The 25,600-nt window shown below is 37.0% G+C and overlaps 1 protein-coding gene across 1 annotated transcript; it reads right to left on the bottom strand.

Moving 5' to 3' along the window:
- Window positions 1–1,008: 1,008 nt before the first annotated feature.
- Window positions 1,009–21,048, bottom strand: TRA2B (transformer 2 beta homolog). Its single transcript, XM_012749805.2, has 9 exons — window positions 20,831–21,048; window positions 9,769–9,902; window positions 8,656–8,818; window positions 7,382–7,570; window positions 5,281–5,396; window positions 3,666–3,749; window positions 2,472–2,531; window positions 1,906–1,979; window positions 1,009–1,411 (listed from the first exon to the last, which is right to left on the bottom strand). Exons 1-9 carry the CDS (start codon window positions 20,864–20,866, stop codon window positions 1,401–1,403), a joined length of 867 nt encoding a protein of 288 aa, XP_012605259.1. The 5' UTR covers window positions 20,867–21,048; the 3' UTR covers window positions 1,009–1,400.
- Between the last annotated feature and the right edge of the window lie 4,552 nt (window positions 21,049–25,600).

Genomic DNA, 25,600 nt, shown 5'->3' with positions numbered 1-25,600 from the left:
CATTGCCACTTAAATAGCTATTTGACTTAAGCTAAGTCACTTTACATCATATGATTGCTGATGTTTTACAAAGTACTCGGGGCATACTAAATGACTCGTAAGTACTATAAAGGTTAGCAAGCTAACAAAATTACCTGCCTATATAGCATGTCCCTAGAACTGATCATGAAAATTACCTAAATGAAAAAGAACACTAAAAACATGTGTTTACAGTACCCTCAAGGTATGTGTAGAGGTCAGAGATTTAACTTCGCCCCCAAATGGAGATGATCACTAATATCTAGTTACCTTTATGCAAATTTACCTTTAGCAACACACTGCATTAGGGACTAAATCATAGAAAGACTTTTACAGGTAACAGGGTTAAAACAAAAATACTTTTTTTGTAAACTGAGTTGCACCACCAATTTTTTTCATTTGCATTTATTTAAACACAGTTCTCAAAACATTTGAGTGAAATTGGGCTTCCTTTGGTAAGCAAAGGACCTGAAAATAATATTTAAAAAATGAACAGGCAAAGTCTTCAGTTCATCCATGACACAGGTGTAGTGTTCCCTTCTCTTATCCCGTACTTTGAAGCACCCAGTTTTTTCATATAGTCTAAAAGCTAGAAGAACAAGAGTACATTTGTGGTGGAATGTATTGTCACTTGCTGATAACTAGTTGAAATACCATTATCCCCTTGTAACAACTTTAAGGAATAGCCTTTTAAGGCATACATTGTGTAACTCTTCTTATTCCCTGCTATATATATATTACAGATTACATAAAGGCTGACAAATCCACATTTATATAAGCATTAAGCATTTGCTGTATTGAAAGATTTTTAGTTCTAATACTAGCAGTATAGAGTTACAGAGCATAATTTTTAACACTTAATTGTAATTGTAGGTATTAAGTATGGTACGTTTCATGAACTGGAGGAAAACGGGCATTTTGTCTTTAAATTTACTACTGACAATGTAATCTGAACAGTTCTGCTAAGCATTGATATGTTAGAAAGAAAAGTAAAAATCAAACTGTTTATTGTTGCTTTTTGCCATTTGGTAGCATTTTACACACAGGCTTCGATCTTCAGAATACCCTGGATTCAGTAGAAAACCCTTTAAATGAAGTTTTGTACAATAGAAACTTCTCAGCAGTCAAAATTTAGACTGTAAAAAAATACATGCAAAACATACTTTCCTGAAAACACTTAACTTTGAACAAAGCACCGAACTACACAAATGCAGAATGAAAACAGCATTTCAACTCCACCAAAAGTAGTCATCATAAAAGGTGTAAAAGTCACCTAACTTCACTAGGCACTGTTCACTTTTTAAACGAGACAATAAAAAATATTGTCCACAAACAATATCCCAGCTCTAGGGCAGGTTTCAGAAAGTCTTCAACTTCATGCTTCAATAGCGACCTAGGAAGAAAATAAATCATCAGGTTTAATACTTAAGGGAATTGGTTATCAACTGTACTTTTATGTTGACAATTTCAGACCATTCTGCCAATAGGAAATTCTTATGTACCAGATTCTTTCTTGGGAAACAGAGGAAGACCTCTACACAAGTGTTACACTATAAATGAGATACCCTATGTTAAATAACAGAAATAGCTGGGAAGTATAACTCAATCTGAGAGCTAAGGTTTTAAACAACTCATTTTCCAAAGGAGCCTAAATTAGGTAGTCTATACATTTACTATTTTAATTAAAAGCAAAAATAGGATTCTAAGGGTTGTTTCTATAAACTTTCTTAAACCCCCAAAACATTTGCAGTGTGTGAAATATAACAGATAAAACTACATGAATTAACCTATTATCTGCAAAAGTAATAGTTGCCTATGTTTTGGCAGGTCAGAGCAAGTAGCACTATCAAAAATAAAAAAATCAGACTAACATAAAAAACAACTTACGAGGTGAGTATGATCGAGATCTGGAACGTGATCTGTATCCTCCACGACTGTAGTAAGGGGAAGGTGACCGCCTTCTGTAAACAAATGTTAAGATTATCTAAGTCTCCACAGATCACAGGTAGACTAAATGACATGAGTATACACTTCCCTTTATTAGTTCCCCCAAAAGCCTTTATGAATGTTCCAAAATCTTATATTAGTCATGGGGTTTTCTAGGTCTGAGTCTTGAGAGAGTGAAGCACACTCTAAGTCCGAAGTACCAATTAAGCACTCTAAGCTATGAGAGGTTGAATATTCATTGCTCCATTTTAATCTGTTTTCCTTTTAAATTTTGTTAAGTATAATATTTAATAAAATTCCCTTACCATTAATTAACTTCAGCCACACTCTCTCATGGACTAACATCCAAACTCAATTTCACTAATGCTTCAATAAAAATATTTTTATGAACTCCAAGAATTCTAATTTTATGTGAATCCACTTATAACGTAACTACCAAAATATTAGGTATCTTTTATGTGAGGCTTTCTATTGCTGTGCAGAAGTTAAATCCTTTCTCAACATACCTATAAATCTGATCCCTGTCTTGAGCAGCTCTCCATCCTCCTCCTCCACCACCTCCTCCTCTGTGAAGACAGGTAACAAATTCAGTTTTTGAAAGAATTATATCATTTATTCAATAAAATAAAAACTCCCACAAAGCATGAATAATACCTACTTAAGAGATCAAGAGCCATTTTTGCCACTTTTCACAAATTGGCATAGAGCTCTCTCTGGTGGCTAAAATAAGTATCGTTAGAATACAGAACATTTTTAACTAAATGCTCTTGAATGAATTATTTTTAAAAATCTTAATTTTTCTCAGCCTCCACAAATCAATCCCTTAAGTTCCATTCAATACAATGATGCTTAAAACAAAAACGAACAAAAGAATTTTTCATTAGTGATAAAATGCTAATGTTGAGAACACATTTAAGGACTCACTTCCGAATAGTGATAGTGTCAACTATCAATACTCTTAAACATTATCAAATAATGTGGAAAAACCATCCACACCCCCACAGCACACTAAGTTATCAAGGATAATTGTGGCCAAGACTCAGTAACTACATAAATTAATATTTTAACAAGGGAGGGTCTAAATTGCCCACCACTGCTGAGAGAGAGTTTTACTTTATTTTTATCTTTGGAAGTACTCTCAAAGATATCTTTGTTTTTCAAGCATGATGGGCATCTCCCTACCAAAACCCCCAAATACCAACTTTTGGCAATAAAAAACCTATTTACCATAGTACTAATGTCTTTAAATGAATTAATTCTCTGGAATTTTTCAAAAACTATCAGTTTTTCCCTTGCCCTCCAGTGCATGACACCTTAGACAAATTTGCTTTTATAAAGGGCTGACCTTCCAATCCAATATGGCTTATGAAACATCTTTTTAAAACAAACTGAGATTTAAGTTTTATTTTTTCTGCTGTCACTTTAGACCAGAGAATTCAGTTGGTCTACACGCAATGTTTAAAAAGAAAATGTATTGTTTATTAACATATCCCAATTAATCACTATTTATATTCTAGAATAGTTTTCAAACAGAAACTAAGTACATATAACAAATTAATTAAAAAGACATATAACCTTAAAATCGGCTTTAAACTCCAGCCCTGGATTTCTTACAAAAGCTAAAATGCAATATAGTATGGCTTTAAATCATGTCGCAACTGAGATTCAGAAGAGTTGACCCTTTCTACATCACAACTTACCTATATGATCTGCTATAGTAGTCCCGATCATCATAGCCTCGATCGTATGCTCTGTCATAATAATCCCGACGGCGTGAACTGCCACTATAAATAATAATAAATCTTTTTAAAATATCACATGGCCATCTCTATCGTCCTAGACATGACTTTTGCTATTATAAACTGATTCACATATTTAGCAGCAGCTCAACACCATGTAGCACAGTGCATTTGGGTCCTGGGGGTAACATATCCTGCAGCTAAGCTATACGGACATGACTGGGCAACTTCTTTAAGTGTAATTTCTTTATGTTCTGAAGAAAACTGATGGGATTTATCAGTAGGCTTCTTCTGATCCATTAATTAGAAAATGAGTGTTATTTCTATTACAATTCTCACTGATAATGCACAAATACTGCCTTTTCTTTCCCCTTGTTACAAAGTATATAACTATCATGTATTTAAAAAATAATCTTTGGATTAAGAAAGCACCCAGATCCTACAGACTTATTTTGTACTAAAAGTCAAATCAATCTGCTAATCCCACATATTTTCAATAGGAAGGGAAAATGAAACCATACAGAAAATATTGTTTTAAGAGTGGGAAAATATTCTGCTTATTTACTTATTTATTTTTGGACACAGAGTCTCACTCTGTTGTCTGGGCTAGATAGAGTGCCGTGGTATCAGCCTAGCTCATAGCAACCTCACATTTCCAGGCTCAAGCAATCCTCCCTGCCTCAGCCCTCCCGAGTCGCTGGGACTACAGGCATGTGCCGCCATGCCCGGCTAATTTTTTCTATATATATTCAGTTGTCCAATTAATTTCTTTCTATTTTTAGTAGAGACAGGGTTTCTTGCTCAAGCTAGTTTCAAACTCCTGACCTTGAGCGATCCTACTGCCTCGGCCTCCCTGAGTGCTAGGATTATAGGCGTGAGCCACCGCACCGGCCTGTTCTGTTCTGCTTATTAAAAACAACATATTGCCTGTTGAAGTTAACAGCCGAAAAATAAAAAAAAAATAAATAAAAATAAAAACAACATAGCAATCACGGTACATAACTGAAAATCTCTACCACACATAAGCACTTTTTATTAAAATTTTAAAAATTAATCCAAATTTAGGGTTTTTTCCCCAAGTACACACTTGGTGAGTGTCACGACAAATGAGAAAGTTAATATTCTTTTACAGTCTAGTGCAATTATCTGAAACTCATGTTCTCCATTCTACTTAAAAACACACGTACGCACATACAAGAAAAATCTTAAAAATGCACTTTACGATTTATATAAACTTATTATTCATAATGGTTAAGTTTCTATTATTGGAAAAATGCCCTAATTAGAACAGTTACCCAGTAAAGCCAAAATTTATGAGATTTCTTTATGAGAAAGTAGGACCATGATTTAAAGGTGTCAAGCAAAATTTTTGGTACAAAATGTTTCCACTTTATGTATTTTTGCATATTATTCCACTGAAATAAATTTTTAGCCAGTTTCAAAAACAGGAAAAATGATTTAGATGGTGGCACGATTAAATAAAATGCCCAAGACCCCCACCCCCACATACAAATGTTTCTTGGAGGAAGTGAACTGAATTGTAAAAATTACATTTTTACATTGAAAGTAAACTTACTAGGTAGGCCTTCCCATGTAAATTCCTGGTGTTGGGGTATGTGGTCTTTTTGTTATAGAGAAATCAACTCTGATCCTACGACCATCAAGCTCCATTCCATTGGCACGTTCTTTAGCCTTTAAAAAATAAACGAACTGTTATATACATCCTGGACAATGCCACTAATTATTCTATGGCTGTGAATAATGTCCAACTTGACCTTTCAATTTAGGTGTAACGTAAGTTATTTTAATGTTGGCAAGATCGTAAGGTTTACTTATAAATGGGTTGTTCTCTCCACTAAATATTATTCATTTGTAAAAAACAATTATCTCTAACCTGAAATCTGACAGTGTTTCCAGCTCTAAAGCAGTGCATAGTTGACAAATTATAACCTATGGGCCAAATCTGGGCAGTTGCCTATGACCCATTAGCTAAGAATATACATGGCTAGGTGGGAAAAACCCAGTATTACAGGACAAGTAATAATTACAAAAAATTCAAATTTCAATGCCTATAAATGTTTCAATGGAACACCGCACCACTCATTCCCTTGCATATGACTGTTTTGGGGTTACAATGCCAGATTTGAATAGTTGTGACTGATAGATATCCTATGACTCAAAGAGCCTAACATATTTACTACTTAATCCTTGAAAATTGTCCAGACTTGCTCTGGAAACAAAAAGCTAAGATGAAAAGATGAAGAAAAGCCTCAAGTATACATATAGTTCTTTTATCCAGAATATATACTAACTGAAACAACATGCACTTAAAATAATATCCAATTCTGAACATACTAGAGTTCGTTCATAATTTAAATTTCTAATTCCAATGTTATGCTATCTCCTAATTCGAATGTTCAAGCTACTGTTTATGGCTTAGTTTCTGACAATACAGATTCACATAAAAAAATTTGTGGTATTTTTCAGAGTGCTAACTGTGGTTTGTAGCAAAATTAAATTATGCAATCTGGTGATCTTGGGAAAATCCTATTTATACCCTTTTGGCATCTCAATTTTTTCAAAAATGAAACTGAATGACATCTTAAAAGGTCCCTTCAAATCTCTTAAATTTCCACAAAGTCATCCATTATAGTAAGTTGCATTCAGCTTTTAATATTTCTACTAGCAAATCAAGTTACTCCTTTTAAAATTAGCTCTTTACATTAAAAAAATTTTCTAGAGACAGAGGTCTCACTATGTTGCCCAAGCTGGATTCAGACTCCCAGGCTCAATTGATTCTTCCACCATGGGCTCCAAAGTAGCTGAACTATAGGGGTGCCACCATGCATGGCTTAAAAATTAGATTTTGCCTAGAGCTCAATTCAATTCCTAATCTCTAAATCGATCATCAGACGGCTTGGCATTAAATATTTATCAGAGCGTTTTCTTACACTTCCTTAGTGATGACCTCAGCTACCATCCTTATGCACTGGAAGCCTGAATTTCTTAAATGGGATCCACTTCATATACTCTTTCCTCTTTTTATATCCTACCTCAAGTCAAATTAAAAATACATGTATGAAAATCATTCACTTGCCAATATACACTAAAAATCAGTTCCTTTTCTCTCCTGAGTTATAACTTTGTTGCTTTTGGTTATTTTCTATTGTAGAAAATAGCTTAATTTGAACAAGGATTAAAAACCCTAAACTAGAGAATGCTGTTTTCATAAAACTTAGGTGTTTATAAACATCGAAACAATATATATACACTGAATAGATTCTATACAAACAATATAAAAACAAAGCTGAAACAGCAAATGATTATGTCATAACTTCAAAATGTGGTGGAAAAGACTGAATTGGAATATAGCTGACTACAGCTGGTTCTAACTATTGAAGCCGAGTGATAGGGCCAATTGCCCTAAGTCATACAAAATTGTTATTCTGTGTGTATTTGAAATTTCCCAAAATAAAGGGTTGAAAAAATGTTCAAAGCATTACTGATTTCAATTATTTGTTCCTGAAAGAATTTATTCCTTCAACTCAAACTACAGGTGTATATCCCATTTATACCATAAAAGCAAAACTGTCCTCATCCAAGCACTTGGTCATTAGTACTTGGAGTTGAACAACAAAACTGGTGTTTTAAAAAGGTATGGATAAACTTCTACTTACTTCCTTGGCATCATCTACATTTTCAAAATATACAAAGGCAAATCCTCTTGAACGCCTGGACTGCTGGTCATATACAATAGAGACATCCGCAATGGGACCATATTTAGAGAACACTTCTCTTAGATCTCTTTCTGTGGTGTACAAGCTCAACCCAAATACTCCAAGACAACAGTTGGGATCAGGATTTGCCTAGAAATAGAAAAATGGACTTCAAACTTCGAAAACTTACCATAAATCAAAGTAAAAGGGAACCACTCACTAGCCAAAACTGTCACTAACTTTACAATTTTAATAAAAGAAATTATAAAACATTACAGCAAACACTTATAAGCATTTTTGAGAATGAGCAGAAAAGACCACAAAAGGAGTAATTTAAACCTTAGTTAAGTAGGGGAAAGGGATTCACACTGGTGAAAAGCAAACCTGCCATCTATTTTCAAAGATTTAGAAGGCAATTTGGAAGAGGAATCCACCTCCTTATGAATTTACTCTAAGAAAAGCCCACATATTCACAAAAGACACACACAAGAATAATCAGAACCTGTCTCCATCAGCTAGGAAAAAAATTTTTAAGGTTGAATTAAGGCATACCACCCACATACAAAGAGCACGTGTAGTTGATTTTATTTTCATAGAAACCTAATATACAAAGTGTTCATATATGCACATAAATGAAATGCATCGAACCATTTTAACAGGTATTAAAAGCAGCTTGCATTCATTACAAGAAAAAAGAATGAATCATTTGTGGCTGACATTCCCAACACCATAATGAATTTATCTCAAAGTTCCACTTACTTCTTACACTAACAATTTATTAGGGAGATTCCATTCCACCCTAAAAACAGAAACCCATGTCCCAACAAAAGCACTTGGATTATACAATGAAATCACATAACACAAATACAGTAAATACTGTCTTATTTGGAACCTCATACATGAAAAGCCTTAATACGACACCCCAATTAGCTTAAAAATTAAACCACAGTTAAGAGGGCATCCCATAAGTTTATGAAACCCAAAAAACACTTAGTAATAATAGTATGAAATTGTATTGCTTGATAGACTTAGTTACAATGGTGTGTCAATACTATGCTTAAATGTCTGATACCCCTAATGTAGACCATCATGGGAGAGTTAACTTAAAAGAGACAATTTCAAAGCACTAAAAAGCCTCTAAAAAACTTTTAGTTACATATTCACTGCTAAAGCTCCACTGTCACGATCAGTCCTAACTTAAAATCCTTTGCTTCAAAAACAGTTTTTCCTCTTACCCGATTCCCAACATGACGCCTGCGAGTAGACATGGGAGAATGACTGTGGCTGTGCCGTCTGCGATAATCTCGACTGTAAGACCTGCTCCGGGATCGTCTATGGGAGCGGGAACGAGACCGTGACCTGGTATAATGCCTTCGAGAGCTTCTTCTGGACCTAGACCTGCAAAACAAAGACTTTAAGGTTATTACTAAATAACTGACAAATATAGTCTTGAATTCTTTATTACTCTAGAGTTAAATCCCCAAAGAAGGAACACAATCCAAGCATATGCTAACATGCTTACCAATTTAGTGGGATCGATACCTTTCCTAATTTTAACCCATTGTCATGTCAACTTTGCTATGAAGTGTTCCAAAACCACATGCTTTTCAACATTTTTTCAAATTAAGATAAAGGAAAATATTTCTTTAGAAAGCAAAACATGCAGTACTTTACTAGCTTGGTTTGTGCCGATCTTTCACCTCAGAAAACCATCTTCTATTTTTCTACATCTCCCATTATGCCCACCATTCGCTTAACACAGTAACAATCACAGGTAGTTCCCCCAGCAGTTTAAAAAAACAAACAAACAAACAAAAAAACATCAGTGAGTGGCTCTTGACTAGAACGACCATACATGTTTGAGAAAAGGAGTGCTGTTAATTATGCCTGACAACAGGCATAAACTGGGACTGTCCCAGGCAAACCAGGATGTATGGCCTACTCGTGACCAACATTAACAAAAAAAGCACCATGTGTGTATCTATTGATCAATTACAATTACTGAAAGCCAATGTCCTTCAGTATACATGCCATATTAACAAGCAGTTTACTTACACTCACAACTCTGAAGAACTGGTACTATCACTAATGTGCCTTTTATAGATAAGGAAGCTAAAGTTGAAAAGGTTAAGTACAATCCACCCAAACCAGCAAAAATAGAGGGAAGATTTGAACCCTGACCAAAGTGCCCAGGCTCTTAACCAATTATAGTCTTCTGTCTCTCAGAACTTATTTCTAGTACCAATATTAAATAGGCCAACAAAAGATCTAACCCTCTCTACCTTCCTGGTTTACAAAGCACACACCAATTTCTAAGAGTAACAAAATCTCAAGACAGTCTTTCTTACCTAGATTCAGATCTGGACCTGGACTTTGATCTGGAACGCCTGGAATCTTCCTTGGAGCGAGACCTTGCAGGGGTATGCCTTGCAGATTTCCCCGATCCGTGAGCACTTCCACTTCTGGAAGCAGAACGGGATTCCTACACGTAGATGTCAAAAGTTTAATTTGTATATTTTCTGGGCAACTTTAAAAACAAATAAGCTGCTGTAAGATAAATGGTGAGGGAGAGCAATCCCCTTCCAAGATAAGAAAACATAGGTAAGGGCAGGAACTGAGTATACCTGGTATAATAGTTTCACAGCTCCAACTGACATAAGTCAATTAACTTGTCCTTTCTTCCACCTTTTTGGAGCATGGATAAGACTTATCTGACCCCACTCACTTCAGAAAGGGGTGCCAAAGTCAAGCAGTTTAAGGGAACTGTCCAAGGATTGTTTTGGGAATAGTACTCACTGGGGTGAGAAAGAACCTTGTTAACTATGATGTCTATACTTTATACCTATTTTCAATTAAGTTGCAGTCAATAAAACAAAACCCTACAAAACTCATAAAACTTAATTACTTAAGAACTTAATTTTAAAATGCTTGATTTTTAAAAATAAGACCTCAACTTTTCACAAGTTATATTTGTTTGAGTGGGAAAACAGGCAAGCACAACGATCTCAGTTTCAAGTCCTAGGGAAAAATAGATACCTACTGGAAAGCCAGGACCACCCTTGAAGGACACTGAACCTTGTAAAACCCTAATCCATCTAACCATGGTAGAAGGCCCCCAATAGAGTCAAAGCAACCAGATGGAGCTACAGCAAAAAGGCAGTGAATTGTGCAGAAGAGTAGAGAAGATGCCATAGATCCACAGCTTCCTCAGCTAAATGGAGATTAGCCAGGGTAAACTAGTAGTAGTTTAGGAACTGGAGGCAAAACACAAAGACCAGGGAAGTACTATGTATCCATATAGCTTTCCCAATCAAAACTGGGACTAGCCCGTAAGAAAGTGGCACAAAAAAAGATCTCTAAGAAAACAGCAAAGGCTGAACAAGATTAACTAGTTCATTAATGAGCCAAAGACATAAGGTCAATTAATCAGCAGAAAAGGCATACATAAATATAGAACCAGGGAAAGTTCTGCCAAGGTACCAAATAGTAGGTGAAGAGTAAAGAAGAAAAGAACTCACTCACTCTGATAGTTAACTAAGACATCAAGTCATTACTTTTATCTTAGGCTATCCAACTTAGGCAAAATGAAAGGCTTTAGAAAGTCTAGTGAGTCTTCCTACCCGAGAGAACAGAAATGGCAAGACTCGAAACGAAGCTTGCGATAAGTCACTGTACAGTGTATGGAATCAAAGTTGAAGCTTCCAGATAAGTTATCACAAGAGATCTGTTTGTGGAAGATCTTCAAAGTATTCTGGTCATTCTTGAAAGGATAAAAGATACAGAATTATTTTAAATTTCAGCCCAAAATATTTTAGAATATAGTTCTGTGGTTTGCAGCAAAAAATATACAGCACAGAAAAGATCAATTAATGTTTGAAGTAACGGAGAAGGAAAGACTAACTCACACCCAGTAAACCAAGTTCTGATCTTTAGGCCTCAAACAACTCTGAAAAATGACCTCAAAGCCATTATAATACATGGTGAAGTGACATGAAATGTGACAGCCTATTCCTCTACCCAAGCCCTGCCTAAGTGACTCTGAAGAGATTAAAAAAGATGGCACCCACTCTTTATTATTGAGAACACCTGCCTTTACACCAAGAAATGTTTCAAAGATACACCGCAGCCCTGGAGACCCCAAGTAACAATCCACTGGATTTTTCTACCAAATATCAACACTGAGACATTTAGAAGCACAATTCATGCCCTCCTTCTCACCTTGGACAAAGGTCTCAAATATGGGGGCGTGGTTTCTGCCATTTCTACCATGGGCAAAAATGAATCTGGTAGAGAAGATAAAAACAGGGAACCCAAAAGCTAGTAAACGCCTTTGTTTATCCCAATGCTAGCAAAAGATTATTTCATGGAAGTATGTAACTTTTAATGGAAACCAAATAAAACAATTTGCTCAGGAAGTGAGAGCAGAATATGGGTACCTCATAGTAATAGTTAAAAGATAACCAATAAAGTAATCATAATTAAGAGACATTAGTCAGCCTAGGAATTTGACAATAAAGAAAGAATGGGTAGAAAGAAAAGATCCTCTTTAAGCCTCTTGCTTTAGCTGAGATGCTTCACCAGCCTGTCTACTAAGAGGGAAGAGACAGTATTCTCAGTTTAGGAAATAAGCCTTAATGAGGTTTTCTCGTGACATTCTACCAGATCAAGGGTCAAAGATACAATATTTGTGAAATCACAAGAGTTTTCACTTAGCCTCCCAAACTAGGCAGGCTATATAGATGTATTTGTGAACAATCATTTTGGACCAGGAATAAGGGAGATACTGAAATGTAAAAACTTCCCCTTCTATACTGACACTTCATTGGGCTAACAGATAAATGCCTCCACCATCTTTCTTGTGAGGGATATTTTCTTAAGACATTTTAACTCTTTTAGTTATATTGGCCATTTAACTTGGGCAAATAGATACAAAGGAACTTAGCCTGTCTAGAAGAAAGGAGACCTAAAATGATTAGCCCAATCTAAAGAATAACATTAACTTTAAACCTCAATACATGGGCAAATCTGTAAAGCAAATTGGGAAAGCCCTTATAATTAAGTATACTTCGAAATCCACCTTCAGGACTGACAAAACTGCAGATGTCAATACAGATTTAAAACTTCACCAAAAGAAACACTCTGGACACCAACACTTCAAGGAAAGAGATCATGAACTTAAAGTTAGCACAAATAAAATAAAGCCAAAAATTCCCTGGAAAATGCTCAGTGGTTTAAGTTCTCATAGACTGGATCTCAGCCATATACTAATACATAACCTGCAGGGAACACATCAGCTAATAAAACACAGCCTTCCAACATAATACTTTAACCTATACTTCTCTATTCTGAGAACAGCAAGTCTCAGAAAAATTTATTTTGAAAGAGATGATAGAAGAAGGAATAGACATTCAATCCCTGTATTACTTTTAAAAAATGGATGCAGTATATTAGATTTAGAACACTGGCACATAAACAGAGGTATACACTAAACCTCTATGACATTTCAAATATAAGGTCTGAAACTGGAGTCTTTAAAATAGATTACAATAAGGCCTGGAGTTAGGTGTTGACACCCCTCAAAAACACTGTATGCAATTATGATGCTAGTTAAGTCTCATCAAGGTAGTCAACTTCAGAAGTAATATGGTTCCTACCTATCTGATCTTTTCCCATCCCAAAGGCATCTCCTTCCCTGCTCTGCCTGCCTCTATCATCAATCAGCCCTACTGATTAATGCAATCTTCCCTACAGCTGCCAGTTCCAGGACCCCCATCTTCCCAACAGCCTGGGGGAAGAGACACCCTAAACCCAAAGATGCTTTGGCTAAGGGAGAAAACAAAAATGAATGGATAAGATGGTCTACTAGCATCAATCAACATTTTAACCTTCTATCCTACCCAGCTTGAGCCATGTAATCAGATTCCAAATCGCTTCCTTTCCCTTAAGGGGCTAACAGATCTTTCTCTCTTTTTAGACCCTAGGAGTCTTTCAGGTTCCTTGATAAAAGAATCTATGGGCTTGAATAAAAATATTCCTTCATATAATTTTTACCTCAGCCAGCTGCCTGTTATTTGAGTAATTCAGAATGCAAAGTTAAGGTTAATGTTATCATTAGTTTATCTGTGACAAGAAATTTTACAAGCAACAAACGAAGAAAAGTAAATGTAAAAACTGCCTCCTATAAATGTGAATAGTTTTCTTTCTGTTTGCAAGACATAGAAATAATTAAATATAAAAAGCACAAATTTCACACTGTGACAACAGGCCCTAAACCACCAGAAAATGGATCCTTCAGGAAATGTCATCTAAGTAATTTTCTCTAAGAGCCTTAAGACCTGACAACTCTCAGAGAAAGTTAAGTTGCCTTTATTTCAGGAAGAAATGTGTGACATGATACCCTTGGCATTCTCAATTGGGTAGAAAATTGTTAGTTAGCTATTACTGGTTATTATTTTGATTTGTGTACTTGTCCCATCCACCTGAGGGTAACAACATTACACCGATCATCTGACTCTTCTGGTCAGCTAAAACAAAACACACAGAAAAGGAAAAGACAACATTTGATGTGATCTTCCAAGTAGTAGGAGCAGAGAACCAGAGTAAAGCTACTTTATAATCCATATTTCTAACATTATTAACTAAACGCTGATAGCAGAAAAGGGATTAAAAGCACACTGCTATTATTGTACTTTGAATTAACTATCCTGTTCACTTGTGTGACCCACTTCTAGGGGAAGCTACTGTATTTTTAGCACTAATCCTACTCATTCAGCTGGAATAGGCGGTTAACAAACACAATTTGAAGAATCCTCCCTCTGTATTTAGCAAATACGCACCCTCAAAGGGTCTAAATGGTCACAAATTTCCACTCCTGCCATTTGTAAAAACCTAATGCTTTAATACCAAAAGAACCGTCCTGTTCAAAGCTTTACTTGGATTCTGAGGGGTTGGTTCTATAACCATCCTAGCGACATTCTTTTGGAAAACTTCAACAAACAAAACATTCTACAATATACTGAAGGAGAGGGGTCAGTGGATTCTAAGAGTCCAGGAAGGTGGCACAGACCACCAGTAACAACTCTGGAGGTACTTGAGCCCCAGGACCAACAGAATTAGATAGAGGAAAAATCTATCTAGAGGGGACAACATGAAGCCAACTATTACCCATGCCGGAGAGCTCACTGCTGCCTTGTATTTGACTACAAAGGGTTATTTTTTAAAATTGCATTCAATCATTTGACTAAGCAGTTAAAATTAGAATTACCTAATTTAAACGTTTCCCCTGGAAGGCACTTCTTTACCCTGTATATATTTTCTTCTATTAAACAAATAATGCATGCATGTTTAGCAAAATATACAGGGACACATAAACAGACTAGTAATTACTTAGCGTAGTGCTTTCTGATTCCAGATTACTTCTTATCTTAACTTCATTTTTATTTCTTTTCTTCATTCTTCCGTTTCAAATTCTGACTTCTTTCATCTTCCCCACTTCACACAAATTGCTCAATATTCTACAAGTGGGACTTCTGGTCTGATAATTAGCATGCATTCTTTCTTTTATTTTTTCAAATTTCAGCTTCACTTATTCCTGAGCTTCAAATACTCATTTATAAAACTTGTCAAATGACGACTTCCGCATTTTCCTTCTTCAACATTAACCTTAATAGAAAAAGAACAGGATGAAGAATATTTTAAAACTCCAGGATAAAATCCAGTGCCAAAACTGAAACTAGAAAAAAAATCCCTTTGTTGATTTGGATTTAAAAAAAGAAACTAGAATATGCAGCTCAAAAAACTGAAACTACAGTTTTCTGTTGGTTCTAGACTATATATGGTAATCAATTCTCATTTGTCTACTCCAAATAGATTTATCATGCTTAAGATGAATGTGAAGTGCGCCTCTGAACATTTACTGTTCATTTAACATTTTAAGAACTATAATTACATTTCACACTTCTTACTTATTGTATTCATCAATAGAAAATGTTAAGTGTCAAAAGCACATCTCTATCAAAAAGTGACACATTAATACATAAGTGCAAGAAAGGAAAGCACGGACAACTCATTTGTACGATGATGACAAAGGCTCGGGGTTTAAGAGGTTTACAATACTGTGACTTGTCTAAATAGGATAAAGAAACTTATTTAACGTCACACATTTTTGTACTGTATTAGAGCTTTGTATAAAGGCAACGTCAGAGAATCTGACATTTTGGATCTGTAGTGTTCAACCCACCCCTGGGAATGCTGCTCTAGTGAGATTTTATAGTATGAATGGTTCAATTACTAAATTTAGAATTAAATCATAAAAAGACAAAATCAAGTCAACCACCTACTATATGCCAGTAGCTATGAAGGAAAGCAGAACAAACTTGAATCCAACAGTGGTATTTTCAAAGAATTTTGCTGTACGTTTTCCCCTCAATGAACAAAATATTAATGTCTTCTGGACATCCAAAGGAGAAATCCTATTTTAAAGGTGGCGATATTAGAATATTATAGCACACCTCCTCAAATTATTAAAAACTCAATTTAGCAGACCAGCAAAGTATAATAGCTTCTGTTGAACACGCTAAGCAAAATACTGACTTTATATAAAACATCCTAGTTTTCCTTGTTATCCTGCATTTCACCTTTGAATGTTATTTTGCTATCATTTCCTTTCCTAGTTTTCCTTTCATTCTGAAAAAAATTACAGCTTTCTCTCTTAAAAAAAGTCATGAGAGATGTCTTTATACCTATCTGGGCATTAAATACCATGGCAAGTGTTGTGATGTCTTTTCTAAGTAAAAGCATAATTTCCAGTCTAGTTTAATGTCAATTATTGTTTAATTTATTTAATCCAAGAAAAACATTTTAAACAGCTATTTAAGGGAGCTACAATAATTGGTTTTCTTTTAATATCCATCACTAAAATGTAATGGGAAATGTTTGCTGGCAGCACAAATGTAATCGTGGAATCAGAATGCCCAAGCACGTTTCCTTAGGGCCTCCTAAAGATCATGTAGAGAATACAGGGCTTAGATGCAGAAGATACTGGAACAGAGGCCAAAGCTCTATCACTACCGTCTTCAATATGGACACCTGTCTGCTGTTATTTCACTACCCCTTTCCAACTACTTCTCTTATATTCTAAGAACAAAACCACTACTAGATAATATATAAATTATTAGGTTTATTCCAACTCAGCAGCTAATTTCAAGTGGCCACTTTATAAAACCAGAAGACCAAGTATTGGGCTAACATTATTATGTACATTTGGTTAGGAGACCCTAGTTAGAAATAAACAGAAACTTGTCCCATCATCAACACAGTTTGTTAAATGTTTCTAGGGGATACAACAGGAATCCATTTAACATGAAACATGCATGAACTCATTAAGTTAACAGGCAATATCCTAAAAAAAAAAAAAAGGGAGCGAAGGGGGCAAAGAAAAACTCGTTGATCCTGTTACAGGAAGGTCAATGAATGCTCTTATCAACATATGAAGGTCTATTTTATTTTTCCTGCAGCCAAATTGTCTACCAGACTAAGAATAGTCTCTGGAAAAAAAAAAAAACCCATCTGACATGTCTGTGCTTTAAAGAAATCTCTTGCAAAAAACAGCACAGACCCTTACATTTCCGTTCATAAAACAGTACTTTCCAGTAAAAGCAAACATAAGTATGCTTTGACATTTCAGAGACTATCTTTTAACCTAAGAGCCAAGCGCAAAAATTAATGCAAAAAAAAAAAGCCTCATTCAAACTGTTGTATATGACAATCCATGTTGATAAAAGTAATCTGAAAATAACCCTCAAAACCCAATTCAAAGCAAAGAGTTTGGGGAATTTGAAGACTTATAATTTGCTATGGTGAAGAACTTTTTTGGCTTGCAGCTTAAAAACAGTAAATGATGATAATACCTATTTCTATGTGACCCATACCCCCTAAGTACTAACCTGGGTAAAAACACTTAAAATTCCTAATCAATCATATGTTTTTAAGAAAACAATACAATTAAGTATGTATAAACACTGATTAACATAACAAAACATAATGCTAAGGCTCAAGAGATGTGTAGTCAGGCCTTGTCTTGGGCAAAACATTAGCTTAACTATGTAAGCATTATCGTTTACCACTTAGGTTTGGAGTTTTAGTGAAGAGAAAGAAGAGTAAAAAGGCTTACAAGGCAAATCCCATTAACACTTCTCTCACCAGCTGAATTCCTCTTCAATCCTTTGACAAAACCTGTAGTACTTACCTTGTAAAATCACTTGTAATTTCAGTCTGAAAATGCCACCTTCTAGCTCCAGACAATATCCACAATATTAAATAAAGCACTCTTAAGACCAAGAAAAAAAATATTTCAACCTGGTTTCAAGAGACTAATAACCTAACCAGACTCACAATGAAACAAAACACTCTTTCCTCCCACTTGACATTAATTCAATCCTTTGTTTAAAGGAATTTGGTGTGATGGCTACAATTCTGTAGAAAGAAATAGATTCAGAGATGTTTGTTCTGAAAATTAGAATTTAGAGTTAGGGGCTAAAAACAAGAATACAAAAAGACATTTCAAGATTAAGCAGAAGAGGAGAAAAACCGCAGATTTTGAAAGGCATTCTGATTGGATGGTGACCAGGTGCTATTCACCTCTATAGAGAACAAGACTAAAGATAATGTGCCTATGTTGCAAACACATTGCTTCTACAAAAATAACAGCTACTATTCCATCAGATTATCTGCTGGGTCTAAGCATAATTAAACTGCTTGCTATTGTAATCTTGATAGAGTGACAAATTAAAAACATCTGGTCCATACAATAGTTGTTTCCATAGTTTCTGGATTCTTTAGGTAAAGACTCATTTGTACAAACTAATCACAACGGTAAGGAGGATAGAACATTAAACTGAGTGCAAGCCCAGACAACATACAAACCTCACACACCCGACATATTGTGACCATTATAGGGTTTAAAGATTAATTACCCCCATATTAGCCAGCACCTCTAAAATTGCTACCAACTCTATGGAAGTTCTTATAAAAGACCGTACTCTTATTAGCAACCAAACTGAAGATAATTTATTCGGCACACCCGACCTTACTGTTTAGGAAAAGAACTACTTCTAAAGTCAAGGAGTAGGCAGAAAAAAAACTCACCTAGAGTTACTAGGGAGGTGGGGCTGCCTGGGTGTGGAAGTGTCTGGATTAGAAACAGATAAACAAAAGGTGGAAGGTTCCAGCTGATTTGAAGAGACTTGTATTACCTTTTTTCCTTGAATAATTTTTAGACTGTTCCATTCAGCTTTATGCTTTTGCCAAGCTTTCTTTGGGAGTCTTGATAAAAGTTTTAGGTGTATTTCAATCATTTAAAGGTTTCAATAGGAATGCAAACACAAAAAACAATGTGGAAATATATCAACTTCGAAGTTTAGAAATCTCTCCCAGAAAGCCAAGACTCTTATGTAAGAAAAACACCGATTTTTAACACAATTTTAAGTTAACTTTCTCTTTCACAATTGAGCAAATATCAAGGAGTGTGAAAAACACTGAAGTGTATTTTTTTAAAGAAAACAAACAATTCAAAAATTTCAAATTTCCCTCGAGCTGTATGTCTCAAACTGAGACCTACACTTCCTTAGTTTCCTTCCTCATGTGAAACATACTAGAGTTAATTCTTCTTTGGGCAATTTTCCACTTTCCGAATGATGCCATGTGTAACTTGTTCATGTATATTCAACTGAGCTCCTCTTGTCAGAAACCATTTTGTATTCCCTAAAGACTGCAAAGGTACCCAATAATTGGTCTGGTTATTTTTTTATTTTCTTTTATATTCCATACACCTGTACAGAGAGGGTCTGTTTAATAACTAAAGACTTTAAAATTATTTGCTTCTCAGTTCCAACACCAACGGGTAGTTTCAACAGTCTATTCAACCGGCAGAAACCAAAAGTCACAACTTCGACTTGTGAGATCAAGCCAAACTTCGTCCTTAGAAAACAAGACCTTAAAAAATAATCGCGCACACAGGCGACATTGGAGTCTATCAACCTATGGAAAAACGTCAAAATCAGAACCCTAATATTCACCTGAATATGTAAACGTAAGGCTTGATTGGTTCAAATCAGTTTGGGTTTCAAAATTATACAGTAAGCTCACTAAGGTGGTGAAGGAGCCCAGAGGAAGTTTCTTTCTAAAAATACCCTTCCTAATAAATCACCTAAAATATTTTTTATTCAAGTTTGACAGCCTAATTTACTAGACAAAGAGTATTCAGATCTTAAGACGGTTCTATCAGCACAGCGGGAACTTAAATTGCAAAACACTAAACCTTATTTCTGTAACAGCCTCAGAAATAGATTTTATTACCCTTCTCCTAACAAATTCCCCTTCGCCGCCAATATATAAGGTTCTAGGTTCTAGCAAGCCTTCTATTTCTGCGTCTTCATCCGATGCTTTCCAAACCTAATACCCAGGGCCCCAGAGGCAAGCTGTGCTATTTTATAAGCCTAGAAACTATCTTACTCTCTAAATATAATCAACCCTCCCCGCACTCCACCTTTAAGAGGTGGAAAATTACAAAAAAGTACCAACACAGTTTGTAGTTCTCAAAACAAAAGAAATAACGGCGCCATAAATTGTTGCCCGCCAATTTCTCCCCCACGTTCCCGTGGAATAAAACATCTCCACGACAATCTTAGCGACCTTTGTTGTCTACTCTAATAGGATACTCCGATAACGATTTTGAGCTGTAAAACTTCCAGTACCAAACAGAAACACTCCACTTAGGCCAAACACAAAGCCAACTCCCTCCAACTAACAGGCCCAGAACTTTAGTCTACCCTCATATGAGTTTCCATGTCAAGAGGCCCCAAGACACCCTAGATTCCGGCCTTTCCAGGGCTGATGAAACGGTCCTTCGTTAACCTAAACACTGGGCAAAAACCCCCCAAAACGTCGTCTTTTTTTCCCACCCCACGACGCGCCCTAGCGAGGCGCGGCCCGTGGCGGGTTGAGCCCGCGCTAACGCGCGGCTCCTCCGCCATTTTGTGCCTTTGGCAGCGCGCCCGGACCGCCAGCCCAAGATGGCTGCGGCGGACCTTCGCAGGAGAGCAACGGCGAAATAAGATACCGCTCCCCTCCCCCACCACCGAGGGGACGCAGCGGCCATTTTTAATCTTCTCCCCCCTAGTTATAACGGAAAATACAGCCATCTCGGGTACGAAGCCACACAAACCAGCCGATGGCCTCCCTCACGACTAACGACACTACCCACAAGGGCTTTCAAAACCCTGTCTCCCCTCCCTCCCGGCTTCAGACATAGGGGCCTAAAACGTCCCTGCCTCCCGACCCAAGGCCGATGGGCCTAAAAGAGACACGAGAAGCTGGGACCACACAGCCGCCCCCTACGCCACTTCTACGTACCCGCTCGCCGTAGTTCTGTTCGCCGCTGTCGCTCATGACTTCTGGCTGCTGTCGCCGCTCGATGTGCTTCAATTGAAGCTGCCAACCTCTTGCGCCTTCTTTAAAGAGGCTCCGCCACAGCCTCACACGACGCACGGGTTCCCGAGCCGCTCAGAATCGAAGCGCTCCGCGCCGCCTCCGCACGGGCTCTACCTCTACCGGATGTGACGCGACGCTCCTCAGGGTGGCTCCTCCCCCGCCCAGAACGCGCGCATTCTTGGCCCCGCCCCTCCTCGCTCAGCCTTCTCTCTCCAGCAGTGGCGCGGCCCGAACCGGACGTGACGTAAGCCCCGCCCCTTGCGCGGCCCCATCCTGGTCTTCCGGCTTCTGCGAGGCGGGAAAGTTAGGGTGTCGGGTGGCCTGTGTGGGGGACGCCACGGGGCTCAGTGATGTCACCAGCCACGCCTGACTCCCTTCTGGAACTTTCCAGAGAAACCGTCTAGAGGAGGGAAGGGGTGGGAGGACATGCTAGGTTTCTCCCACCCTTTATTCCTTTCTCTGCTTTATTTGGGTCTCATTTTGTGCCTTTCCTTGGTTGGAGAGGTAAATATCAGTACACCGGGTTACTGTGAATTTATTTAGCATCAGTTGTAGATCTTTTTCCTGAGTAAATTTTCATTTTTAGAAATCAGATTCTGATACACAGGAATCAGACACTATCTCTATTCTGAAGAAATGAGTGGCCTAATATGGGAGAATTGTTAAACATAATTACAAATTATGATTTTAAGTGCTGGAGGCATCTGCAACTGCAGTGGTGTTACAAGGAGAGGAGGTTAATTCAGAGCACAAACTGGGAAGTTGGATACCTGATCCCTCTGCACTTCAGTCTCCCCATCCATTAAAATAAAAAGGATGGTAACCTGGCTGATGAGGTACTTTGATACTTGTAGAGGGCTGTTTGATTTTTTTAAAAATAGCTTTGTTGAGATATAACTTACATACCATGCAATTCCCTCAATAATTCAAATGGTTTTTTGTTCACAGAATTGTGTGACCATCACCACAATTTTAGAACAGTCTCATCACACCAACAAAACCCCTTACTCCATCTGTCCACCCTCCTCCCCCCTTCCCACAAGCCTCCCAGTCTTAGGCAATCACAAATCTGCTTTCTGTATCTGTAGCTTTGCCTCTTCTGGACATTTCATGTAAATGGAATCATGCAATGTGTAGTCTTTTGTAACTGGCTTCCTTAGTATGTTTTCAAAATTTAGGCCAGATGCCGTGTCTCACACCTGCAATCAATCCTAGCACTCTGGGAGGCCGAGACGGGTGGATGCCTCAGGTCAGGAGTTTGAAACCAGCCTGAGCAAGAGCGAGACCCCGTCTCTACTAAAAATAGAAAGAAATTAATTGCCCAACTAAAAATATATAGAAAAAATTAGCCGGGCATGGTGGTGCATGCCTGTAGTCCCAGCTACTCGGGAGGCTGAGGCAGTGGGATCGCTTGAGCCCAGGAGTTTGAGGTTGCTGTGAGCTAGGCTGATGCCATGGCACTCACTCTAGCCTGGGCAACAGAGTGAGACTCTGTCTCAAAAAAAAAAAAAAAAGATTCATCCATGTTATAGAATGTACTAGTATCTCTTTCCTTTTTACTGTCAAATTATATTCCATTTTACGGATATATCACATTTTATTTATCCATTCACCATTTGATAGACATTTGGATAGTTTCCATTTTTTAGCTATTATGAATAATGCTGCTATAAACATTCATGTATAAGTTTTTGTATGAACATATGTTTTAAATTCTCTTGGGTATATACATACCTAGGAATGGAATTGCTGAGGTGTATGGTTACTCTATAGTTAACTGTTTTTGTTTTTTTTCCAAATGAGTTGGCTTAATTCCAGGAGATACAGAATTTAGGGTAGAACAAAGACCAAAGAGCAGATTCTGGCAGGAATCTGGGCTGCTTTTACTTTAATTCACAGTTAAAGTAGGAATGGCTGAGTGAAAACAGCTAAAGAGATAATGAGCCACTGTATTTTTTTTTTTTTTTTTTTTTTTTACAAAAGGTTATTCTTAAATGTACAATAGGCTTCATGACAACACTTCATTTTAGCTATAGGTGGCAGAAGACGTTATGGCAGTGAATACAGATGTTTAAATAGGAATCAAGGGTCACCATCTCCTCAGGCACAAGGAACAACTTACTTTTTGCCAGATTTCTTTTTTTTTTTCTTTTTTTTTTTTTTTGAGACAGAGTCTCACTTTGTTACCCAGGCTAGAGTGAGTGCCATGGCGTTAGCCTGGCTCACAGCAACCTCAATCTCCGGGGCTCAGCGATCCTCCTGCCTCAGCCTCCCGAGTAGCTGGGACTACAGGCATGCACCACCATGCCCGGCTAATTTTTTGTATATATATTTTTAGTTGGTCAATTAATTTATTTCTATTTTTGGTAGAGACGGGGGTCTCTCTCAGGTTGGTTTCGAACTCCTGACCTTGAGCAATCCGCCCACCTCGGCCTCCCAAAGTGCTAGGATTACAGGCGTGAGCCACCACGCCCGGCCTGCCAGATTTCTTAATTCCACCTGTGGCCAGGGTGCTCTTCCCTGATGCCTCCTTTTAACTCCTCAAGTTTCTTCTCCTCTTTTTGTTTCTGTTTGAACTCTTTATCTTCCTTGTCCATCTCCTTAGCTTGCTTCTTGGGCTGTTTTAGAGGCTTTTTCTTGCCACCTTTGCAGCTGGACATGGCACTGTCACCCCTTTCCCAGACCCTAGTTAACTTTTTGAGGAACTGCCAAACTATTTTCCACAGCAGCTGCATTCATTTTACATTTTACACTGCCACTAATAGTGTATGAGGCTTCCAGTTTCTCTACATCCCTACCAATACTTGTTATGTCAAGTTTTGTTTTTAATTATAGCTACTCTAGTAGTGGGTGTAAGGTGGCATCTCACTGTGGTTTTGATTTGCATTTCCCTACCAATAATGATAATCTTTTCATGTGTTTATTGGTGATTTGTAGATCTTCTTTGGAAAAAGTCTATTCTGATGCTTGCTCATTTTTAATTGGGTTATTTATCTTTTTTATTATTGAGTTATAAGAGCTGGCAATTTGATTCTTGCTGGGTGTAAAATGGCCATCTGTAATAACGCTGGTATTTAAGGTGGCTGAGACCCAGAGATTTGGTGGTGATTCAATATGACAACTCTCCTCCGTGTTTAGACATTCTTTAGAACAGACCTACTCTCATGGTTTCAATAAGGGACCTATATGCTTATGTCTTTTATTTATATCTATATTTATAGTTTTGAACACCCTCTTCAGTTCTAGGCTTAAATTCCAGTTGTCTACTAGAATATTTACCTGGATATTTCAGAGGCTTCTAAAAATTAACTTGTCCCAAATTAAAATAATCATTTTAAATCTACCCCTAATGTGCCCTTCAAATGTCTATTCTGGAAACATTCTTCTACATTCCTCTCCTTATTTAATTAGTTAAAACATGTCATCAATTTTACTTCCTATATATTTTTTAAATTTATCTTTTCCTCTTCATCTCCACTGCCACCATTTATTAGGGCCTCTTGGATTCATTAATCTGTAGAATTTCAAAGTATCTAAGAAACTAAATTAGAGTTTTTACAATTTTAAGTACATTATTTCAAGTTCTAATAGGAGGAAATAGGGTTATAAAAGATTGAAACCATTACCTTGGAGCTAGAGTTATAGTTCACACAGGTGGGTGAACCTGAGAAAACAAGTACAGTAACCTTTCTTCTGATAATTGTGTTTGAAATTTTGCAATGATCCCTTGTACTTCTATGTATTTACTTATTTTTAATCATTACATTGTCTAGGCTGTACCAGTTCTACACTTTCTTGTATTTTTCCTGAGAAGAACAGATTAAATTTATTTCCTCCTTTTTAACAGTTGGATAATTGTCATTGTGATCTAATTAAAAATTAAGTCAGGAGCATAATGTTAATTGTGAAATCTAAGTGCTTCTCCAACATGAGTGTTCATTTTACATTTCTTTCCACTGTGTTTGGAAATGTTTATAAAAAAGTGTTGGGAGAGAAAAACATAAGTCAGGTTATGATACTACATACTCTGAAACTATTAATGGCTTCCCATAACTTTTAAAGCAAAGTCTAAAAAACTTAATATGATGCGCACTTCTCTGCAAACTGTGTTTCTTACCTGCTACTCTTTCCCTTGTTCATTATTCTGTAGGCAAACAGTTTCTTACATTTGATGTATCTTCATCCTTGGGCTTTTGAATGAGCTCTTCCTTCTTCCTGGGAATGCCCTTCTTCCTAATACATACCTAAACCTGGTATGGATCCTACTTAGATCTCAGGCCTTATTCTATTTCTTGATTAGATCTCTTGTTTACACACTTTTATAGCACCCCTTCACATTCATATCATTTGCAAGTATAATTATACAATAGTAATTACATAATTTTTTAAATTATTTTTTTTTCAGCATATTATGGGGGTACAAATATTAAGGTTACATATATTGCCCATGCCCCCCCTCCCACCTGCCCGACACCCGATAACTTTGAATCCAGGCCAGGTGCAGGCTTGTGTCTGTAATCTCAGCACTTTGGAGGGTAAAGGTGGGAGGATCACTTGAACCTAGGAGTTCAAGACCAGCATGGGCAACATAGTGAGACCCTATCTCTGAAAAAAATTGTTTTAAATTAGCCAGGCCTGGTGGTGTGCACCTGCAGTCCCAGCTTCTTGGAATGCTGAGGAGGGAGAATCTCT

Source organism: Microcebus murinus, chromosome 1 (assembly GCF_040939455.1).
Source record: "Microcebus murinus isolate Inina chromosome 1, M.murinus_Inina_mat1.0, whole genome shotgun sequence".
Taxonomy (NCBI): Eukaryota; Metazoa; Chordata; class Mammalia; order Primates; family Cheirogaleidae; genus Microcebus; species Microcebus murinus.
This window is presented reverse-complemented; position numbering and strand designations above follow the sequence as displayed.

Coding starts and splice junctions, on each gene's coding strand:
- TRA2B (XM_012749805.2), bottom strand. CDS start 20,866: ATGAGCGACAGCGGCGAACAGAACTACGGCGAGCGG. Junction 3,750..5,280: donor TACATGGGAAGGCCTACCTA/GTAAGTTTACTT, acceptor TATTATTTATAG/TGGCAGTTCACGCCGTCGGG. Junction 1,980..2,471: donor GACAGGGATCAGATTTATAG/GTATGTTGAGAA, acceptor ATTTGTTTACAG/AAGGCGGTCACCTTCCCCTT.